The 18,426-nt window shown below is 45.8% G+C and overlaps 4 protein-coding genes across 4 annotated transcripts in view; 1 reads left to right on the top strand and 3 right to left on the bottom strand.

The window, feature by feature from the left end:
• The window catches only part of LOC144158784 (uncharacterized), a 42,001-nt gene extending 23,642 nt beyond the window's left edge, over window positions 1–18,359 (bottom strand). Inside the window, exon 1 of the mRNA XM_077689921.1 lies at window positions 18,300–18,359. The gene's annotated coding sequence lies outside the window, so the exon portion shown is untranslated. The remainder of the gene's footprint in view (window positions 1–18,299) is intronic.
• The window catches only part of LOC144159900 (SCO-spondin-like), a 41,056-nt gene that overhangs the window by 20,369 nt on the left and 2,261 nt on the right, over window positions 1–18,426 (top strand). The window lies entirely within an intron of this gene.
• LOC144158788 (uncharacterized) lies at window positions 322–1,589 on the bottom strand. The gene has a single exon (XM_077689925.1). It carries the CDS (start codon window positions 1,479–1,481, stop codon window positions 735–737), a length of 747 nt encoding a protein of 248 aa, XP_077546051.1. The 5' UTR covers window positions 1,482–1,589; the 3' UTR covers window positions 322–734.
• LOC144158785 (uncharacterized) lies at window positions 17,005–18,333 on the bottom strand. Its single transcript, XM_077689922.1, has one exon. It carries the CDS (start codon window positions 18,133–18,135, stop codon window positions 17,131–17,133), a length of 1,005 nt encoding a protein of 334 aa, XP_077546048.1. The 5' UTR covers window positions 18,136–18,333; the 3' UTR covers window positions 17,005–17,130.

Raw genomic sequence — 18,426 nt, forward strand, 5'->3', positions numbered from 1 at the left:
AGCTGCCTGCCACAGTTTACTCCCAGGTCGCGTGGAACCAAAGTCACTCCGAGTAATTCAGCACTAAAGTAGAAATCACCGAGTGAATATCGTAGGGATGTCGTGTCGCCTATGCCACTGTAATAGGCTGCAACTTCACGTATCAATGGGTTCACGAACTGACCCACCAATCCCCTGCGGTCACTGCCGCTAGGACACCACTGCTCACGTACCAAAACATTACTAACGTTTATCAGACCACTAAAAAACATTCCCGGACTCTCACCTTCATTCAGCGAAAATCCTGAAATCACATTGAGAAAATTACAGGTAGCCACGTACTACAGCCTGTCCGAATGCATTTATTTTTCCCAAATAGTACAGTGATCTGCGCTAATACAGTCACCAATTAGGTGACCAACATTTACTACTGGAGCGCGTATACAATCCATCTGTACTTTATCTCTCAATTCGTTTCTTTCCGGTGCTGTTGGATACACTGTTGACCAGTTGTCGACTCTAGGTTCAGACTCTTCTAGTGACACGGAGGATGACGACGAAAGCAACACATCGATCCCGGACTGTGGATCCACTCTAACTTTTCAGCTTTTTAAAATGTTGTGTCATTTTCTCGGTTTGGAACCATGTAGCAGTCTCTATCTCCGTCCCAGATTCATTGTAGGGGCAGGTACCTTCCACTTCATCCGTGTTGCTTGCAATATAACACGCCTTGAAGCAATGCACGTTGTCCAGTTCTAACAAGTACCCGCAACTTCATCCGAGTAATCAGCGCAGTCGCGATAACCATCACATGTCCAGCTACGCGGTATGCAGTTTCCGCTCCCGCAAGCAAACTCGCCTTCCGTGCACGTCTGATCCACGCAGTTACGTTCATCTGAACCGCCAAGGCAATCCTCTTTTCTGTTGCATAGCCAACTTACGGGAGCACATATGCCGAAATCATCACGTAGCTGGCAGACAAACCTCTTGGAGGGGCAGTTGGTAGTGTCATTCTGGCAAACAGCCGGGACTTCATCCGAGCCATCGGCGCATTCAAGTTCACCATCGCATGTCCAGTTCCGCTGTATACACGTGCCATTCTTGCAAGCGAACTGGTCTTCCGTGCATGTATGATTCCCGCAGTTACGTTCGTCTACACCACCCAGGCAGTCGCTTTTTCCGTCGCATACCCAGCTTATGGGAGCACAAAAGCCGAACTCATTATGCAGCAGGCAGAAAAATGTTTTTGAAGGGCATTTGGTGGTCTTATTCTGGCATGTAGCCGCGTGTTCGTCCGAGCCATCTGTGCAGTCGCGGTCACCGTTGCATCGTCGTTCCATTGGGATGCACTCGTTGGACGTCATGCACTTGAACTGATCCAACGAGCAAGAATTGCGCGCACTTGCTGCCCCAAGCAGCGCAGAGGCCGACGCAGCATGGATGACCAATGCCAGAAGGACCGTCATGCCCAAGAAGCGCAAGAAGGAGCTCGAACAGTCCATGTTTGCCAGAGAACAGCTGCAGCACGTTTGATAGCTTGATCCGCTGGTTTGCAGCTCACGATCGACAACTCACTTGCTTCGAGAACGGCCGTGCTTCCAGCCTTTCTCCACAGGTCTCGAGGAATGCCGACGATTACAGGGATGAAGCTTTTATATCCTCACCCCCACTAAGCCAGGAATAGAAACAACAGGAAATTCGTTATTTTTGTAGCTGGCGTGAGGGAAAGGGTGATAGAGTGTTTTCTTGATAATTGCGCTAAGACGTGTGGCGGGTCACAGGAAATATGGCGGAACAAACCAAGGCCAGGCATATGACCAGGCGTGCGCAACTTGCTCCCATGCCGCAGGAAATGCCAAGGACCTGAGCAAGGCCGATAAGCGGCTGATCGAGGCAGAAAGGTTAAAGTCCTCGCTTGTTTTTGTCGGGCATTTCCCGCTCGACTGGTTTCGCACTTGCCAAAGGCCTTTAGCTGTTGCCATATATGCATGAACACTCGTTGCGGCCAACGGGAAGAGAAATGAGCAGACAGATGCTTGCAAGACTTCTTCGCGGTCCGTGCATCTGTTATGGTGCAAATTTCTTCAGTTTGTTTGGACAAAAAATTATTGGACAAAAAATTTGGACCAAAATTCGCCTCACGCTTGGGCGAATTACCACACAGCCGAAAAATAATATACCACCGCTATTAGTAACACGAAATATACGTTTTTGAACAATGATTTACCAGGCATGCTAACCGATAGCACACGAAAATTCTGGCAAATCGTGAACCCTCGGTGTACCAGCACCATCCACCTTACTAATGACTCCGGTCACGTGCTTTCAGATAATCAATGCGCTGATGTTTTTAACACCGCATTTTCATCTGTATTTACTAACGAATCTAGCGTACATTCCCCTCCTTCGCCGGTGCTGTTGACATCCTGTATGTGTTCAATTGTTTTTTGCGCAGATGGTATTTCATGTGTTATTCAAAACATGAAACTGTCCTCATCAGGTAGCGTCGACGATATCAATTCAAAAGTGTTAAAAAACATCCCTGACACCATCGCCCCATTTCTGTGCTTGATGTATGCGCAGTCGCTCTCCAGAGGCATTCTTCCAGATGACTGGAACATGGGCAAGGTCGTTGCCATCTACAAATCAGGTGATAATAACTGTCCATGGAACTACCGTCCCATTTCTTTAACAAGCGTCCCGTGCAAAATCATGGAACATGTCATCTACTCTCAGATTGTAAGCTTTCTAGATTCTAACAACTTTTCTCACCCCAGCCAGCATGGTTTTAGGAAAGGATTATCCTGCGAAACACAACTAGCAATATTTCTTCATGATCTGCATGCTAACCTTGACAACAACTTACAAACTGACGCAATCTTTCTAGATTACGCAAAGGCATTCGACACAGTACCCCACCAAAGATTTATGCTAAAACTATCCCAGTTAAACTTAGACCCAAATGTACTAAATTGGATAAAAGCATTTCTAACTAACCGTTCTCAGTTCGTGCATGTTAATAATAAATCTTCCGCTATCTCAAAGTAATAACAGGTGTACCTCAAGGTTCAGTTCTTGGCCCCCTCCTGTTTCTAATATATGTTAACGACTTGCCCCTCACCGTATCCTGCAAATTCCGCATGTTTGCAGATGACTGTGTAATCTATCGGACAGTAACTAACACTCACGACCAAACTCTTCTCCAGAAATATCATAACCACATTCACTAATGGTGCGATAATTGGCTTTTGTCTCTTAACCCTAACAAATGCAAACTTTTTACGTTTTCCCGCCATAAAAATCCTTTCATTTTTTCATATCATATCGCCAACGTCCCTGTACAGTCACAATCATCCTTCAAGTATCTAGGTGTCACATCGCATCGCGATCTTACTTGGAATGCGCATATTAATAACGTCATTTCATCGGCAAATAAAACTCTGGGATCTTGAAGCGTCACCTACGTTATGCACCAAAACATGTGAAGTTGCTGGCATATCAGTCCCTCATCAGATCAAAACTCGAATATGCCTCCCCCATATGGAACCCGCCCAAACATACCTCATTAACGACCCCGTATTAACGACCCCAGTACTCGTACGACATCAGCGTTTCATCCTTGACAGCACAATCCGGTTTATCACCCCTCTCTGTTCGCCGCCGTATCGCCACCCTTTCCCTCTTTCATAATTTTTTTCATTCTTCCCTCAATGCAGCTCCTTAAATCCTCCCCCCGACATACATTTCACACCGCACAAGCCATCCACTTCAAGTGTCCCGTTATCGCAACAGAACTGTCACTTTTTCCGCTTCTTTTTTTTCCCGCGCCGTCAAGGATTGGAACGACCTTCCCTGCTCCATTGTTTCAACCACCTGCCCATCATCCTTCATTGCAAATGTTACAAATCACCTGTGTTGCGAAAATTAATGTGTTCAAATGTTTTCTTTTCCTGTGTATCCACCCCTTATGTAATACCCCCAGTGGGGTCCTTAAGGAAATAAAAATGAAATGAAATGAAATTGCTGTTATTTGGCATGTTTGAAGGCATGCAGCCGACAGGCCGCAACGTATGTAGATGGTGGGTAGCGCTCACGTCCGCTTGGGAGCAGTGGTGCTTGCCGCTGGAACAAGCTGCAACAATGTGCTTTTACTGCAGAGCACTTCAGGAACTTGCCTTGTCGTCGTATCTGGCTCGCTGGACCCAAGTAGAGCAGCACGGCGTTCCGTCGTCGCGGAGTAACCCAGAGGCTTCGAAAGCCAAGCGGTTTCATAAGTGTTCGAAACTCGGAACCGCTGGCGCTTGTCATACATCTCGACGTTTTTTAGTGCAAACAAAACTATAGGTACATTTGGGGCAAAGTATAAGTAATTAACAGCCCGCCCGAGTTCATTTAGTTAGGAACGCTCGTTGAATTGGTTCTTACGATAGTAAGTGAAAACATTGGCTGGCGATTACGATACTCCCTAATGCGATATTTGGGCGCAGCAGCAGTACGCTTAGGCAGCACTCACTGTGGGTTTTCTGGACGGCAGCGATGATGAGCCCCTGAGTCGGCGGCGCCAAGTGGGTCTCAGGAAGGGACCGCGACCCACGTGTTAGGCAGGGAACGCACACCATAGTCCCACGCAGGCCCGCTCACGTTTTCGCCAGCGTCGCACAGACGAATGCCTGGTGCAATATTAAGTCACTACGTGCGGTAGATGCTTGTTCTGTGGGGAAAAGCTTTCATATGCACGAGGTGCCAAGTTGGACGGGCAGGAGAGGGCGAGTGTACCACTTGAAAAGCGGTGATGATCGAATGGCGTGGTAGCGGGGGGGGATAGCTTGTAGCGCCTGGTTTGGGCTGCTGCCGTCTTTAGGGAATACACGTGGCATGAGCACTCGGGGAGCGACGGGAACTGCGTCATTCCCCTTCAAGGAATCTTGTCTGTGGGTCCAGACGACGTTACTCTCTGGGAGCAGGTGAATTGTCTGGAGATCCGGATTGCGGGTTGGGATATCTTGCCTTGAATGATATGACGGCAGGCGGTTTGACAGTCGGTGATTACTCTGACAGATTTCGTGCTTGTTGATTCTTCCACAGACATTGCGTTATTTTCGGTTGTTGCGACGTTCCATTTGGGAATAGCGAGGTAGCTGAGCAGTTCTCCCGATGAACTAACGAGTTTTCACTACAGCTAGGCTTTGTGGTGGCTGTATTAGCTGGCGTCTGTGAAACGTGTGTCGCATCTTCTGGGATATTCAGTGCAGAGGGCTTTGACTATCTTGGTGTAGCAACCTTTTGTTGCAGCTTGTATGCATGTTTAGTTATGCTGGACAAATGATAAGTTGCATTCTGGGGGAATTCGTTGTAAAGTTTTGTGGGTGTAAGGATGGGGTTGCCGTGCGCCTGTATCACCTGTCCGCCGGTGATGGTTAGCTTTACACGTTCCAGTTTGCTGGCTTGGTGGGCCTCAATGAGTCCACTTCTATTATTTAGAACATGTATTTGGAGGCGTTTGCGTGGCTATGTGAACTGGGAGTTGTAAGGTCAGCTTGCTACACAATTTAATCGACCTTTCATGTGTGGACACAGTGGCTCAAAGAGCTTTCAGATAGAGTTGCTGCGCGGAGCCTGGAGCTTTGACGAAAGGGTCATCTGGTGACGGCATTAGTAACTTCGCAGCGTCTTAGGTTTCACGCCATTTCACCAGATGGCTGCACTAACGACTGTCCGGCGCACGGGGGTTCACAGGCACCAAGAGCATGTGTGTTAAACAATCTTATTTTACTTTACTTTACTTTACTACCTACTTTACTACGTACCTATTTGAAGCACGTGTGAGCTCACCCGTATTTTTAAAACAGCTGCGAGAGTGCGTGTGGCCTAACTAGATCTAGGCGCACGCCGAAGCTCCGCTACACATGGGGCACTGCTGGGGACTTCGAAAACGTCGCTTTGTCTTGGCAGCTTCGTGTATGAACTGAACCGATTTGCAGTCATTCATGAATAGATACCAGAGCTTTAGGCACAAACAATCACGGTTTTAGGCACCATTATTAGTCACTGCCAAGTGTCAATTTCGCGTATATAGGCATGAAAACTCCAGTCAGGTCCAATTTACCTTTGCTTCAGCAACCTATTTTAGATCAAATTTTTCTCTAGCAATGGAAACAGCGGACAAATCTTGTGTTATGGGAAACTAATTTTCTTTTGTTCACAAAAATAGGCCATACATATTTCACCGTTTCGACAGATTTACGTAAAATTTGGGTGATACGGCAATAAATGTAAGGCTTAAAACCCACCCAAATCCAGCCGTGACAATGTTTAACGGCATGAAGCTGTACGTCCTTTACGCGATATTTGTCGTCAAAAAAATTATCATTTCTTTCTAAAGAAAGCTGAGTGAAGCGCGAAAGTCAAATATATGTACCACGTTCGCTGAAACTGCGCCTCGATCGTCAAATCTTCAAAGACCCAAACTGCAAATGAAGAACAAACCCATGCGAGATTTTTTTTCTTTTCGCGCACTAAGTAAACGCATCGATGAACGATCTAAATGTATGCCGATACGTTGTTTATGAGATAAAGGTATACTATTGTACTTCTTCAGGATCGATGTATTATTTTCTTATTTAGGAGCGTTTCTTTATCACGAATTCGAGGTAACCGTTAGGACACAATACAAGCCCGGCTTCACGCACGCAACTTGTTTCCAGAGATTTCATCAGGGATTTCCGGTCGACCAACTAGTCTACGGGGAAATGCATTGTTTGTTTGACAGAACGCATTGGGTCCCAATAACAACGCGTCCGTTTCAAAAAGAACAGTCAAGGTCAACTTACCGTTAAGTTCCGAAAGAATGCCCACCCAAAATACGCAGATGTCAAATTAGAAACACGCTATGGGTGATTTTTCGGGTCAGGTGCGAAAACAAAAAAAGTGGCCGCACGGACAACCAAAATTGTTGATATATCAAGAAAAAATGCCAAATGGGAAACTTTCAGCACAAGTGCCAGAAAGGACAAATAAGTGACCGCATAAACACATGAATAGATGATTCGCGTTTATTTTGTTCACACATCGGTGATAAAGCCACGAATTTTATGGGTGGGCGATCTTTGGAGTCTTTTAGTAAATTGAATATTTCGCACCTAAAGGTGGGTGGGCGATGTTTTAGGGGTGGACATTCGCTCGGAACTTTACGGTAAGTTGGCGGAGCATACTTGTACTCTGAAATGCTCAATGGTCTAATTCCATCTGGAACATCAATGTCTGCCGCTCAGAACCTTCGGACGTTCTTGTAGCACGAAGTGTCCAATACATTTATGTGATATGCCAGAGACAAATATATAATTTGAACTGTCTCTAGGTCCTTTGGGAATGGATACGGGCCTGTCCCGTACATTCGAAATGAGCTCAGCCTTCTGATTTAGAGTGGTGCCCAAGTTTCCCGGGGCTGAATGCCTTCTGCTGAGAATGTGAAATAAGCACACGAATGTGCCAAGTTGCACTGCAGTGTAGCGTGGTATAGAATAGGGTGGGCCGCGAAGCTCTTGTCTGCGGCAAAGCTGTAAATAATCCACAAGTGTTTGTTGTAGAAGTCTCGCATTCTTAGCCGTGTTCCAACCAGGTAGTAACAGGTTCCTGTGGAAGAGGCCCAATCGGTAACTGCCCCTTGACGACAACACCGATGCATCGCATGGATAGCGCAGTAAAGTGCCAGGACGCCGGGTTAAATTTGAGTCGTCTCGTCCTCTATAAGAATGCCCAGCAAATCTACTGGGAATCAAACCACTTAGTAGTTATGCTCTTTATGCCGAATAACAACATTACAAAGCACGCAAGAATGTTTTCAACTAACCCTTAGACCTAGATTGGAAAGGCCTTCGAAGTTACCTGGCACGACAGATGACATTTTGTGCGACGAGACTAAAGAAGGGGTCAGATTGAAGTTCTATAACTTATTTCTCCCGTTCATCCCTCGTGCTGTACTTTCTGCGTCTTGACGGTTCCCAATATCCCAGGGATCGGCTGCTGACTGTGTACGTTTTTGTAGCGTCACCGTAAAGCTTTCATATGACAGATGTCCACGTGGCTTTCCTTGGACAGCATTCTTGACCTTGAGCGGTACATCCGCGGTTGTGTCATGTTCATTCCCTTCGTTGCGTGTTCTTACTGCGTTAGCAATGGACAAGGCATGTCGGCAATTCTTCTCCATTGGTACCAGTACACTGCGGGACAGAATAACATAGCTCATGCTGACACCTGGCGGCTTCTTTGGCTGTGTTGTCGCTGCGTTCTGGCCTCTGGCCGCCCATTTTAGTCGCTCCGTGCCACCTGAAGACGCAATGGCGGTGGCTCGAGCACAGGAGTCTGTGTTTCGCCGTGTTTGTAACAGCGCATGAATTCTCCTCGCGAACAGGGTGAGTCAAACGACTAGTTTCGGAGTTCTGAAAAAATAACAGTTTTAGCGGAACATAGGCGTGAAAAACCCCGAAAACGAATAAATAACCCAAAAAGACATTTCTAGGCGCTAAAAAGCTCATATAGGCACGAACCTTTAAATAGGCACTTATATGCACCAGAAAGTATTGTTTAAAGTGTTAATTTTCAATTATTTAATGCTTAGATATCAAATAGGCTTTATACGGACTCAAGGCAGCAGCATTTGGCAGCAGCATTTGCAGCAGCATTTGCGGCGACAGCATTTGCGGCGACAGCATTGGCAGCAGCATTTTGGCAGCAGCATTTGCGGCGACAGGACACACTCGCTGAGTCACTTCTGCTCTGTTTGCAGCCTGGTTGCCTGAACATCGTTGGATTCTGCTGCTTCGCCTGCCTCCGTGGGCTGATCCACGCGCGCCTGCGCCACTGCCCTGCACGTGTGCGTCTGAGCGTTGGCTCTACAGGCACCCTTCTGAGTCTGCGCTGCCTGCAGCCTGCTGCACATGCGCTGTTCTCTTGACCACCAGGAGGCGTCTTAAAGCAGCATCCACGGCAACCCCGGCTTCATTTGGCAGCAGCATTTGCGGCGACAGGACACACTCGCTGAGTCACTTCTGCTCTGTTTGCAGGTGGTTGGTTGTTGTCAATATTCCCACTATTACTTCTTGTTGAGCCGCGAGTGCTGCTGCCCAGCATCTTGTTGTTCTTGTGTACATTTTCTGCTGTGCTATGCCTAAAACTTCCGAGCTAGCTCAGAAGATTGCGGCGCTTGAGGCGTTGCTTGACGAGAACCTGGACGGTATGATCGAGGCCCTTTCTGAGAAGCTTAAAACGAAGCTAGAAAACATGGGGCTCGGTGAACATGTTCAGCTGTGTGAAAGTGTCACCTTTCTGAGCAAAGAGTATGACTCGATGAAGGCCAAACAGGCTGAGCTGACAGCGTCGAACAACGATCTTTTGGCACGCAACGCAGCACTTGAAAAGAGGGTGGCCGAGCTAGAGCAATACTCTAGACTCAACAACATTGAAATTAAGGGAGTGCCTGTAACGGAAGGCGAAGACTGCCATGCCATTTTGCAATGCATGGCAAATGCTGTCGAGTGCCCAGTTGAGCCAACTGACATTGACATCGTACACCGGGTACCTACTATGTCAAAAAATCAGAATGAAAAAAACATAATCGTTCGTTTTTGCTCACGTGAAAAGAAAAATGACTTTCTTCGGAAAGCACGGAAGGCAAAGCTGTGTACGAGCAACATTGGGTTCTCTGGGAAAACCGATGTCCCTGTGTTTGTCAACGAGCATTTGACCTTCGATAACAAGAAATTGTTTGCTAAGGCTTTAGCGCTCAAGAAAGAACATCGCTGGCAATTCCTGTGGACAGACAACTGTCGCATTAAGGCTCGCAAAACAGAAGACAGCAAAGTATTTCGCATCGCGTCTGAGCGTGACTTGCGGGTTTTCACATAATTCTGAGTCATGTACCCTTCTGAAAAACTGCAAACACCTTGCAGCCGATGGCTTTGCTGTCCCCCGAAGATGCGAAATTCCGTCTTTCTAGCAACAACCACTCCTTAATTCACTTTAATGCACGAAGCCTTAAAAGAAATCTTGACACCATCGATAGTTTCATCGCTGCGCTAAACCATTCATTTTCATTCATATGCATATCTGAAACTTGGCTCTCTGATTCTGACAGTAATTTGTACAGTTTCCCATCTTATCAAGCAGAGTACTGCCATCGAACTTCTGATAGCCACGGAGGTACAGCAGTTTTCGTTTCGCCTGATATTCCCTACAGACGCAGACATGATCTATCGTTTACCGCAAACCTTTGTGAATCGGCGTGGATTGAAACTAATCAATCACTTATTCCACATAACAAAATTTTAGTCATTGGTTGCATTTATCGTTCCCCTTCATCTTCTTTGACTGAATTCCTACTGAACCTTGATACCATTCTAAACCAGTTATCACTTGAAAATAAGGACGTTCTGTTAGTAGGCGACTTCAACATTAACTTACTTGACACCGAATCTAAATCGTACTCTGCATACACAGATTGTTTTACTGGATTCGGACTTGAATCTTTGATACATGCGCCCACGAGATGTGTGCTCAATGGTCCACGTACATTAATAGACCATGCGCTATCTAACATATCTCCCCAACCCTTTTCTGCCGTCCTTGAAACAGATATCACCGATCATTTTCCCATTTTGCTTATTTTTGACGCGTGCATCCCGGAAAAACGTAATTCACACTTCACATCTGTTTTTGATGAAGTTCAATTTAGAGAAGTGATCCGGGCGACTGATTGGTCTATCATTAATTCAATGGATGACGCAGAGGCAGCACTGCATAACTTTTCTTCTGCAATTTTAAAAGCCGTATCATCAAGTACTACCACGCTTAAATGTAAAAAGAGATTTAGCTATCCGAACAATCCATGGATGACTAAAGGGTTATTAGAAAGCATGCGGAAAAAGGAAAATATGTACAAAAAAACCAAAAGACAGCCCTTTAATTCTAATCTAGCGAAGCGATATAAGAAATACTGCTGCCTCCTAAACATCCTCTTAAAACAGGCTAAAAAACGCTATTATGAAAATGAATTTGCTAAACACCATAACAACCCAAAAAAACAATGGAATCTTTTTAATACCTTCCTTAATAGAACTGCAGCTAACGCCTCTATATCAAAAATTATATACAATGGAGTAAGCCTGATGGAACCACCTCATATTGCTGGAGCCTTTTGCGAATATTTTTCATCCGTTTATCACAATACCCCTCAGCCTTTAAATGCGCAACTTGGTTTGCCCCGTGCTTCCCAATCTTTCTTTTTGTTCCCGGTTACACCAGAAGAAGTGTTCGCTACCCTTGCCTCATTGAAAAATACCAGCCCAGGTCTAGATAACATTTCTATCCGCCATTTGAAGTTAGTTGCTGATTTAATCATAAATACTCTTAGCCATATAATAAATCTTGTCTTTAGATCTGGTACTTTTCCATCTTTTCTAAAGAAAGCTAAAATAATACCTGTTTTTAAAAAAGGTGACCGACTATTAATATCTAATTACCGCCCAATTTCCATTCTCTCTTGTCTTAGTAAACTAATAGAACAGATATTTTCCAAACGACTGAACAGTTACCTCAATAAATTCAATCTACTTAATCCATGTCAATTCGGTTTTCGGTCTGGACGTTCCACCAACCTAGCATTGCTTTCACTAACCGACTTCATTAAAAAATCAATTGACGCTGGAAATTTTGTGGGTTCAGTCTTTCTAGATTTTACTAAGGCGTTTGATACGATTAATCATAATATCTTATTTAAAAAATTAGAAGCTTACGGCATTACCGGTCCACCACTAACATTTTTGAAAAGCTATTTACTTAACCGACAATATACCGTACACGTGGCTGACACTTTTTCTGAAACAAGAACATTTGACCAAGGTGTACCTCAGGGATCTATCCTCGGCCCTTTACTTTTCATATTGTATATTAATGACCTTCCGTATTGTCTTAATTCTTCTCACTGTGTCTTGTATGCGGACGATACTACCATTTCTTTATCTAATAAATCGATAATTTGCCTTACCGCTAACTTGAATGCAGTACTTAACAACGTTGTAAAATGGTGCCGCGTAAACAATTTAGTTATTAACCCGGAAAAAACTAAATTTGTGGTCTTTAGATCTCATCAGAAAACCATCGGTTTTCTTCCCGAATTACATCTTGGGTCTCATTTAATCACACCTTGCGACCACGTTACATTTCTTGGCATTCACCTCGACCCGCACCTTACATTTAGTTCTCACTTTTCCCATTTAAAGCAGAAAACATCTTTTGGGATTCGAGCTTTAATCAAGGCTCGGCGCTTTTTCCCTCATTTAGCCCTGTTGTCTTTATATTTTGCTTTTGTTCACAGTCATTTTCATTACGGTATTGTTTCATGGGGCAACACTTACTCCTCTCACGTTTCATCTGTTCAACATATACAAAACCAGTGTATTCGCATTATAACATTCAGTCCATGTCGTTCCTCCGCCTCACGACTTCTACGTCAGAATAATATACTATCAATTAATGGGCTATTTCAATATAACTTAGGTATTCTTTTTTACAAATTATTGCACTATAACCTCTCTTATGATCTCTTTGATGTAAGTGTTTTACGCAGTAAAAGCGTAACCAGGTTTTCAAGTAATAACAATTTGTTACTACCACCTGTTCATACTAATTACGGTAAGAAAACTACTTCTTTTTCAGCTGTGAAATTTTGGAATAATTTGCCTACTGCTGTCAAATCATCCCCATCACTTGGTTGCTTTAAAAAAAACCTTAGAGGATTTCTTTTGCTGTTATTAGGATCTTGTTCTGTGTTTTTCCTTACGGTATACCAAATGTTCTCATGTGCCTTTGCTTCATTTGTGTCATTCACGAACTGATTTGCTTCATTTGTGTCATTCACGAACTGATTTTTTTACTTTTTTTATATCTACAATTATAGCTACCTTTCGTATGTTTGTACATAAAATGCTAATTTCTTGTGTGTTTTATAATGCATATTGATTTGTTGGGCTCTTTCGCCCCTTTGCTGCATCTACACAATTTGGTTGATGTATTTGTAATCGAGGGTCCCCTTTCAGTCAGTTGACTCTGGGACCCTCGTCTGCATACTAATATGTTTGTAATCCTTCCTTGTAATAAACTTTCTCTTTCAAAAAAAAAAAAAAAGGAAAAGATATGCATTTTGTCTAAAGTTCCGGTCTCTATTCATGGCAATGAAACATTAGCGTGCATTAAAGGGACACTGAAGTGATATGTAAACATTGCGGGATTACTAGCGCAAATTGTAGTCCGGAGTCCCCAGGCCATGTTTCGACCACTCTAGGCGCGTTTAGGCGATTTTATTTAGTAGAAAAACTAATTCGAAAACGCTGTCCTCCTCTCTTTACGCTCGCCCATTTTCTGTGGCGTTTTCGTGTGACGTCAGGAGGGGATGAGCTGGCAATTGGCTACTGCACGGCTCCCCGGCCGACAGAGTCAGTCGGCCCAGCGTTTCGTCCGCCGGCCGCCGGCGGGTCGTCGCAGTCAAGGAGGTTAAAAAAATTGCTTGGTCGCAATTCGTTCGCTTAGTTGAAACGAAGCCAGGACACGTTTGTGAATGGAAGAATGTGCCTTTCTTTACTTGGTTTGTTTGTACACTGTATCTAGCTCCAAGTCAAGGTCGCTTCACACAAGCGCTGCACAAGCGCACAAGCGACGCTTCGCTGACTGGTACGCCAGTAGGAAAATATAAGGCCTCTTGAAGGCAGGAGAAGAGTCAGCGAAGTCAATATAGGTACTAAGCAAATAAAATCAACTGATATTTTTACCGTACAGCGTAAAACTAGGGCGCGGGAAGGACGTTTTTGCGCTGGGCGAACAAGCACAGCGGTCAGCAGCACGACTACGCATCTGCGAACGCTTTTCCGTCTACGAAATGCAATTGCTAGACGTGAGCTACTGTGGAAACTCGGGCGACGCTTACTGCACGAGCGCAGTACAACAAATAGTCACCTAAGCTGCTTGAAATGCCAAAACTAAATAAAAGTGTAAACCGGTTGTATAATATATACCGTATATTAGTGTGGCCTTCGCGTCCCGCTCCGTGGCTCAGTGGTCTGGGGCGCTAGATGTGTCACCGCAAATGTTTTGCAAGTCACGAGTTCGAATCCCCGCGGCTACGTGCGTTTTTTTTTTGTAAGTTAACTTTTTTGTTTTCCGCCGATGTTTTCTATGTTGAGTTCACCTTTTTTTGGGCCGCAACGTTCATGGCTACACGAACTAGTTCACAAAACGCGCGCAGGCTGGCACTGGCGCGCTAGCGAGTTCTCGTTCGCGTGCTGTTGCCATAAGCACCGACTGCTTGCAGGCAGTGGGCACAGGCCAGAATGAACAGACCCTTGGCCTGGTGCGAACACGCTTTTTACGATACAGGCATGAGGGAGGCAAGCTCCAAATATGGGGGAAAAGCGCATGACATTTGGGCGTCTGCGGGTACGCGGAGGGCGTTCATGCACTGCGTAGGTCTCGGCTAGTGAATTCTACGACTACAAGCCGTCCTGGGAGGCTTATCTTGTGCATTTTACAGCCGACAACATGGCAGAAGCGCGGTACGATGATTACTGAGATATTGAGAATGCCCATCCAAGAACGCCATTGGTTATGTTTTACAGAACCGAAACCGAAACCGAAACTTGTTTGATTGCTAACCTTGGGCATCGTCCAATCACGGCGCCCCTCCTCCCAACGTCACAGCCTTAGTTGGCTGTGACGTTGTGACCGCCGTTGTGACCGCCGTGGCTGTGACCGCCGCAAACCGCGCATGGTAGTTTTTCTTCTTTCGCGCTTTGTAAAATAATTACCGATTTGTCAACCGGATAAACGATGAAAAGTGTGCTAATTTGAGCCAGTCTACGCAGTGCAAGCAAAAACGGGAGCTTGACAAATTCACTTCAGTGTCCCTTTAACGTCCACCACAGCTTCAGCTACTTTTTTCTGCATATCGTGGTGACTGCTTCACTGCCACTGAGACTCAGTGCAGGGGTGCTTTGTCGACAGGAAAATCGATGGCACGGTGTCGTCTGCAACCGTGCACATCTTTTACGTGTGGTAAGCATGGATAACGTTAAGTGGCCACCGGTTTTATCAGGGGTACTATTCCAGAAGGCCCTAGCTTGAGCGAAACTCCGGAGACGCGAGCTCTGGCGTTGCCCCCGTAACATGGTGGTAATGTTTTGAGGAGAAGTTAACATGCTTTAAAAATGTGATTTATGCAATTTGTTGTTTATGGAGATTACGTAACCCGTCCAGGGCAGCGCGCTCCAAAGAGGCATGGCTAGGGCTTTTCGCCATTTTTCAGTGCGTTCTCTCGCTCCACTGTTGACTGTGGTGTCACGCAGTGCGCGACAGCTACCAAAAAAAGTGCAGATAGGAATTTTTACAAGTATTAAAGCCAAATGGGTTACTTTTGGGGCGAAAAAAGAAAAAAAGCCTACAAAACATTTTGCCCCCACAGCACAACAGGGTCTCCGACGAAAATAGAGGGGCTGCCAGCTTTGCTGTTCATCCAGCCTGCCACCACTTGTGCAAGCTGCGACAGTTTTTTTATTTTCTTCCTTTTGCTTACTGTTTCTGCACTTCATTTTGCTCATGAGATATCCCGAATCTGTCTCTCGCATAAACTCTCCCACTCCCTGTCACCTCGAAATGAGTACACGCAACAAGCTCACCACATCTTCCGCACTGGTCTTTATAACGCAGTCATCCAGAGCGTGTCCTACTAAGAAGTTTCAACAGTCATTTTTCCTCCGCACCTCTCGAGGCTTCGATGACCTACCGAGAGCCGCTGTGACTGTCTCTGGCCAGCCGAACTTCAATCAGGCCATTGCATCGGCACCCCGTAGTTGCTGAAATACCATCTATTGCTGTTGCTATATTTGGAGCGGGGTTCTCTCCAGAAACTTTTTAGTATATGACATTTCAAGAACAAGGTGGGAAAATATGTTAAAGAAAAGAATTACAAATTTTCGTCGCACAAAATGAACAGCTCTGATAGAATACCGGGTATTGTGGTGCTGCGGTATGGTAAAGAGTGGAAGCTCTTAAAATACAAAAAAGTGATAAGCAAAAGCATTGACTCCAAGATTTGCATGGAGCGGACAACCTTTGAGACTTCAATGCCACTCGTTCATCCTCTTTTCTTGTAATCAGGTGGCGGGAGGTCCAGCGAGCTACCGTTGGTTCGCACAGTGGCCGTGTTTAGTTCCCCACGTGCGCGTTTCAAATGTGTCAACATAGGCTTGGGTGGTCTATAGAAAGAAGTGGGCGTTGCATTGGATAGGTTGGCGGTATTTCAGCGCCGCCCACCGCGCGTAGAACCCTGACTTGAACTAAAGCAAGTTTTAACTGTCCTTTAGTTCCCACTCTTCACTTAAGATACCGATGACACCTTTGAGGAATAAATAAATAAGTAAAAACTGTTAATTTTACCGTCACCAACTTTCTCTAATCAAAGATCTCCGTCAATTCGTTTTAATTTTTATTTCCCTCGTTTCCGCAGTAATGAAGCTGTATGTGCGTGGTTAGCAATCTGTCTAAAAATCATATTGTAAAAGTTGAAACACGTTTCTTGCTATTGACACCGCAGAAACCATTTCATATTCTTTTCTATGGGGTCTATGCCAAGACTCACTTTTGTGAATACTTTACAAAAGAAACTTCGTTTTATGATTTGGAAACATTCTGCAACAAATATTTGCATCCTTATAATTCATGGGGCACGCCATTTCATACTCCTGCGACCTACACACGCATGTTAACCTTACCCCAGTGTTTCCAGTTGGCTGGTGCCGACGAATAACTGTGGAAATCCCGAGCGTGCTAACTGCCGTTTCGAGTACGCGTCGCGGACTACGGGGAATATCAAGCTTCAACGCAGAAAACCAGAAACCCCGGTTCGTAGAATGCTTAAAAAATATATATATTTGGGATACCTCGTTACAGTACAAACAACAATGGTAACATTGCACGCTAAGCCATTATTTTAAAGGGCAGACAGCAGACTTAGCATCGGCTTAGTCGCCCAACTTATAACTCTACTGCACCTGCCCTGGTCTCTTCTGCTCCGTCTTCGCCGTCTGGCCCCGTGTCTTCAACGTGCGATCAAAGGAAGATTGTGCGCGGTGCGTCGCAGTCATGCTCGTCAGATCCATCGGGGCAATCATTTTCTTCGTCACAGCGAAACCTCATAGGCAAGCACATGACGCTGCCATTCTGAGGATTGCAAGCAAACTGCTTCGATAGACAGCCCGTCGGTCCTTTCGGGCAAATTGTCGTGTCCTCGTCCGAGGCGTCGGAGCAGTCGCGGCCACCATCGCACAAGCGTTCGTCCGGAATGCACTGACCACTCTTGCAACGAAACTCAGTCCCAAAGCACGTCGCAGTTTCGCAGTCCTTTTCGTCGGAACCGTCGGTGCAGTCGTCATCTCCATCACATCGCCACTTCCGCAGTATACAATTTCTGTTCTTGCATGCAAACTGAGCCGTCGTACATTCATCCTTTTCACAGTCCTCCTCGTCTGAGCCATCAGGGCAGTCCTTCTCTCCGTCGCATCGCCACTTGCTTGGCAGCCACTTGAAATCCCCTTTCTGGATAGCGCAGGCCATCACCTCTGCACCGCAGCCATTCGTCCTGTTCTTGCATTTAACCGGATCTTCATCCGAGCCATCCATGCAGTCGTGGTAACCGTCGCATTCCCAGCAGTACGGCACACAACGACCATCGTCGCAAGCAAACTGCTTTTGAGAACAATCCTTCGTGTCCGTACAGTCGGCTTCATCGGAGCCGTCCGTGCAATCCCGACTACCATCGCATCTATATCTGCGCCCCACACAAAGGCCGTCGCCACATAGAAACTGTCCTTCGGTACAGGGAGCCGTGCAGTCATTCTCGTCCGAGTGATCACTGCAGTCACGATCTCCATCGCATCGCCAATCCTTGTCGATGCACAGGTTGGACGAGACGCAGTGGAACTGCTCCGCCGAGCAGGATTCTTGGCCACTGAATGCTCCCAACAGCGCGAAGGACTGCGCAGTAGCGACAACTGAGGCGAAAATAACCTCTTTGATTAGGAGTCGCATCAAAGCGGAAGTGCTCGACGAGGTCATGTTGTCAGTAAACAGTTGCAGGACGTTGAATAACTTGATTCGCAGGCTTTCCACTCACGTATGAGGAGTCGCTTGTACTGAGATGCCGTCGAAGATGAGACGCCCGTTGGTTCTTTGGGTGACGTGCCAGCTTTTGACACGCTCTCGCTGCAAAAGAAGGTGGCCTACGAGCCTCCAGGCTAAATGAGTGCTCCGTATGATGCGTGCGCCTCCTCTGCCGCGAACAGAGAAATGCCGCTAATCACCAGGCTGAGACTTTTATAGCACGTCACCAGTGCACAGTAGAGAGAA

This window comes from Haemaphysalis longicornis, unplaced genomic scaffold, assembly GCF_048455015.1.
Source record: "Haemaphysalis longicornis isolate Haplotype H1 unplaced genomic scaffold, Haemaphysalis longicornis Haplotype H1 scaffold_10, whole genome shotgun sequence".
NCBI lineage: Eukaryota > Metazoa > Arthropoda > Arachnida > Ixodida > Ixodidae > Haemaphysalis > Haemaphysalis longicornis.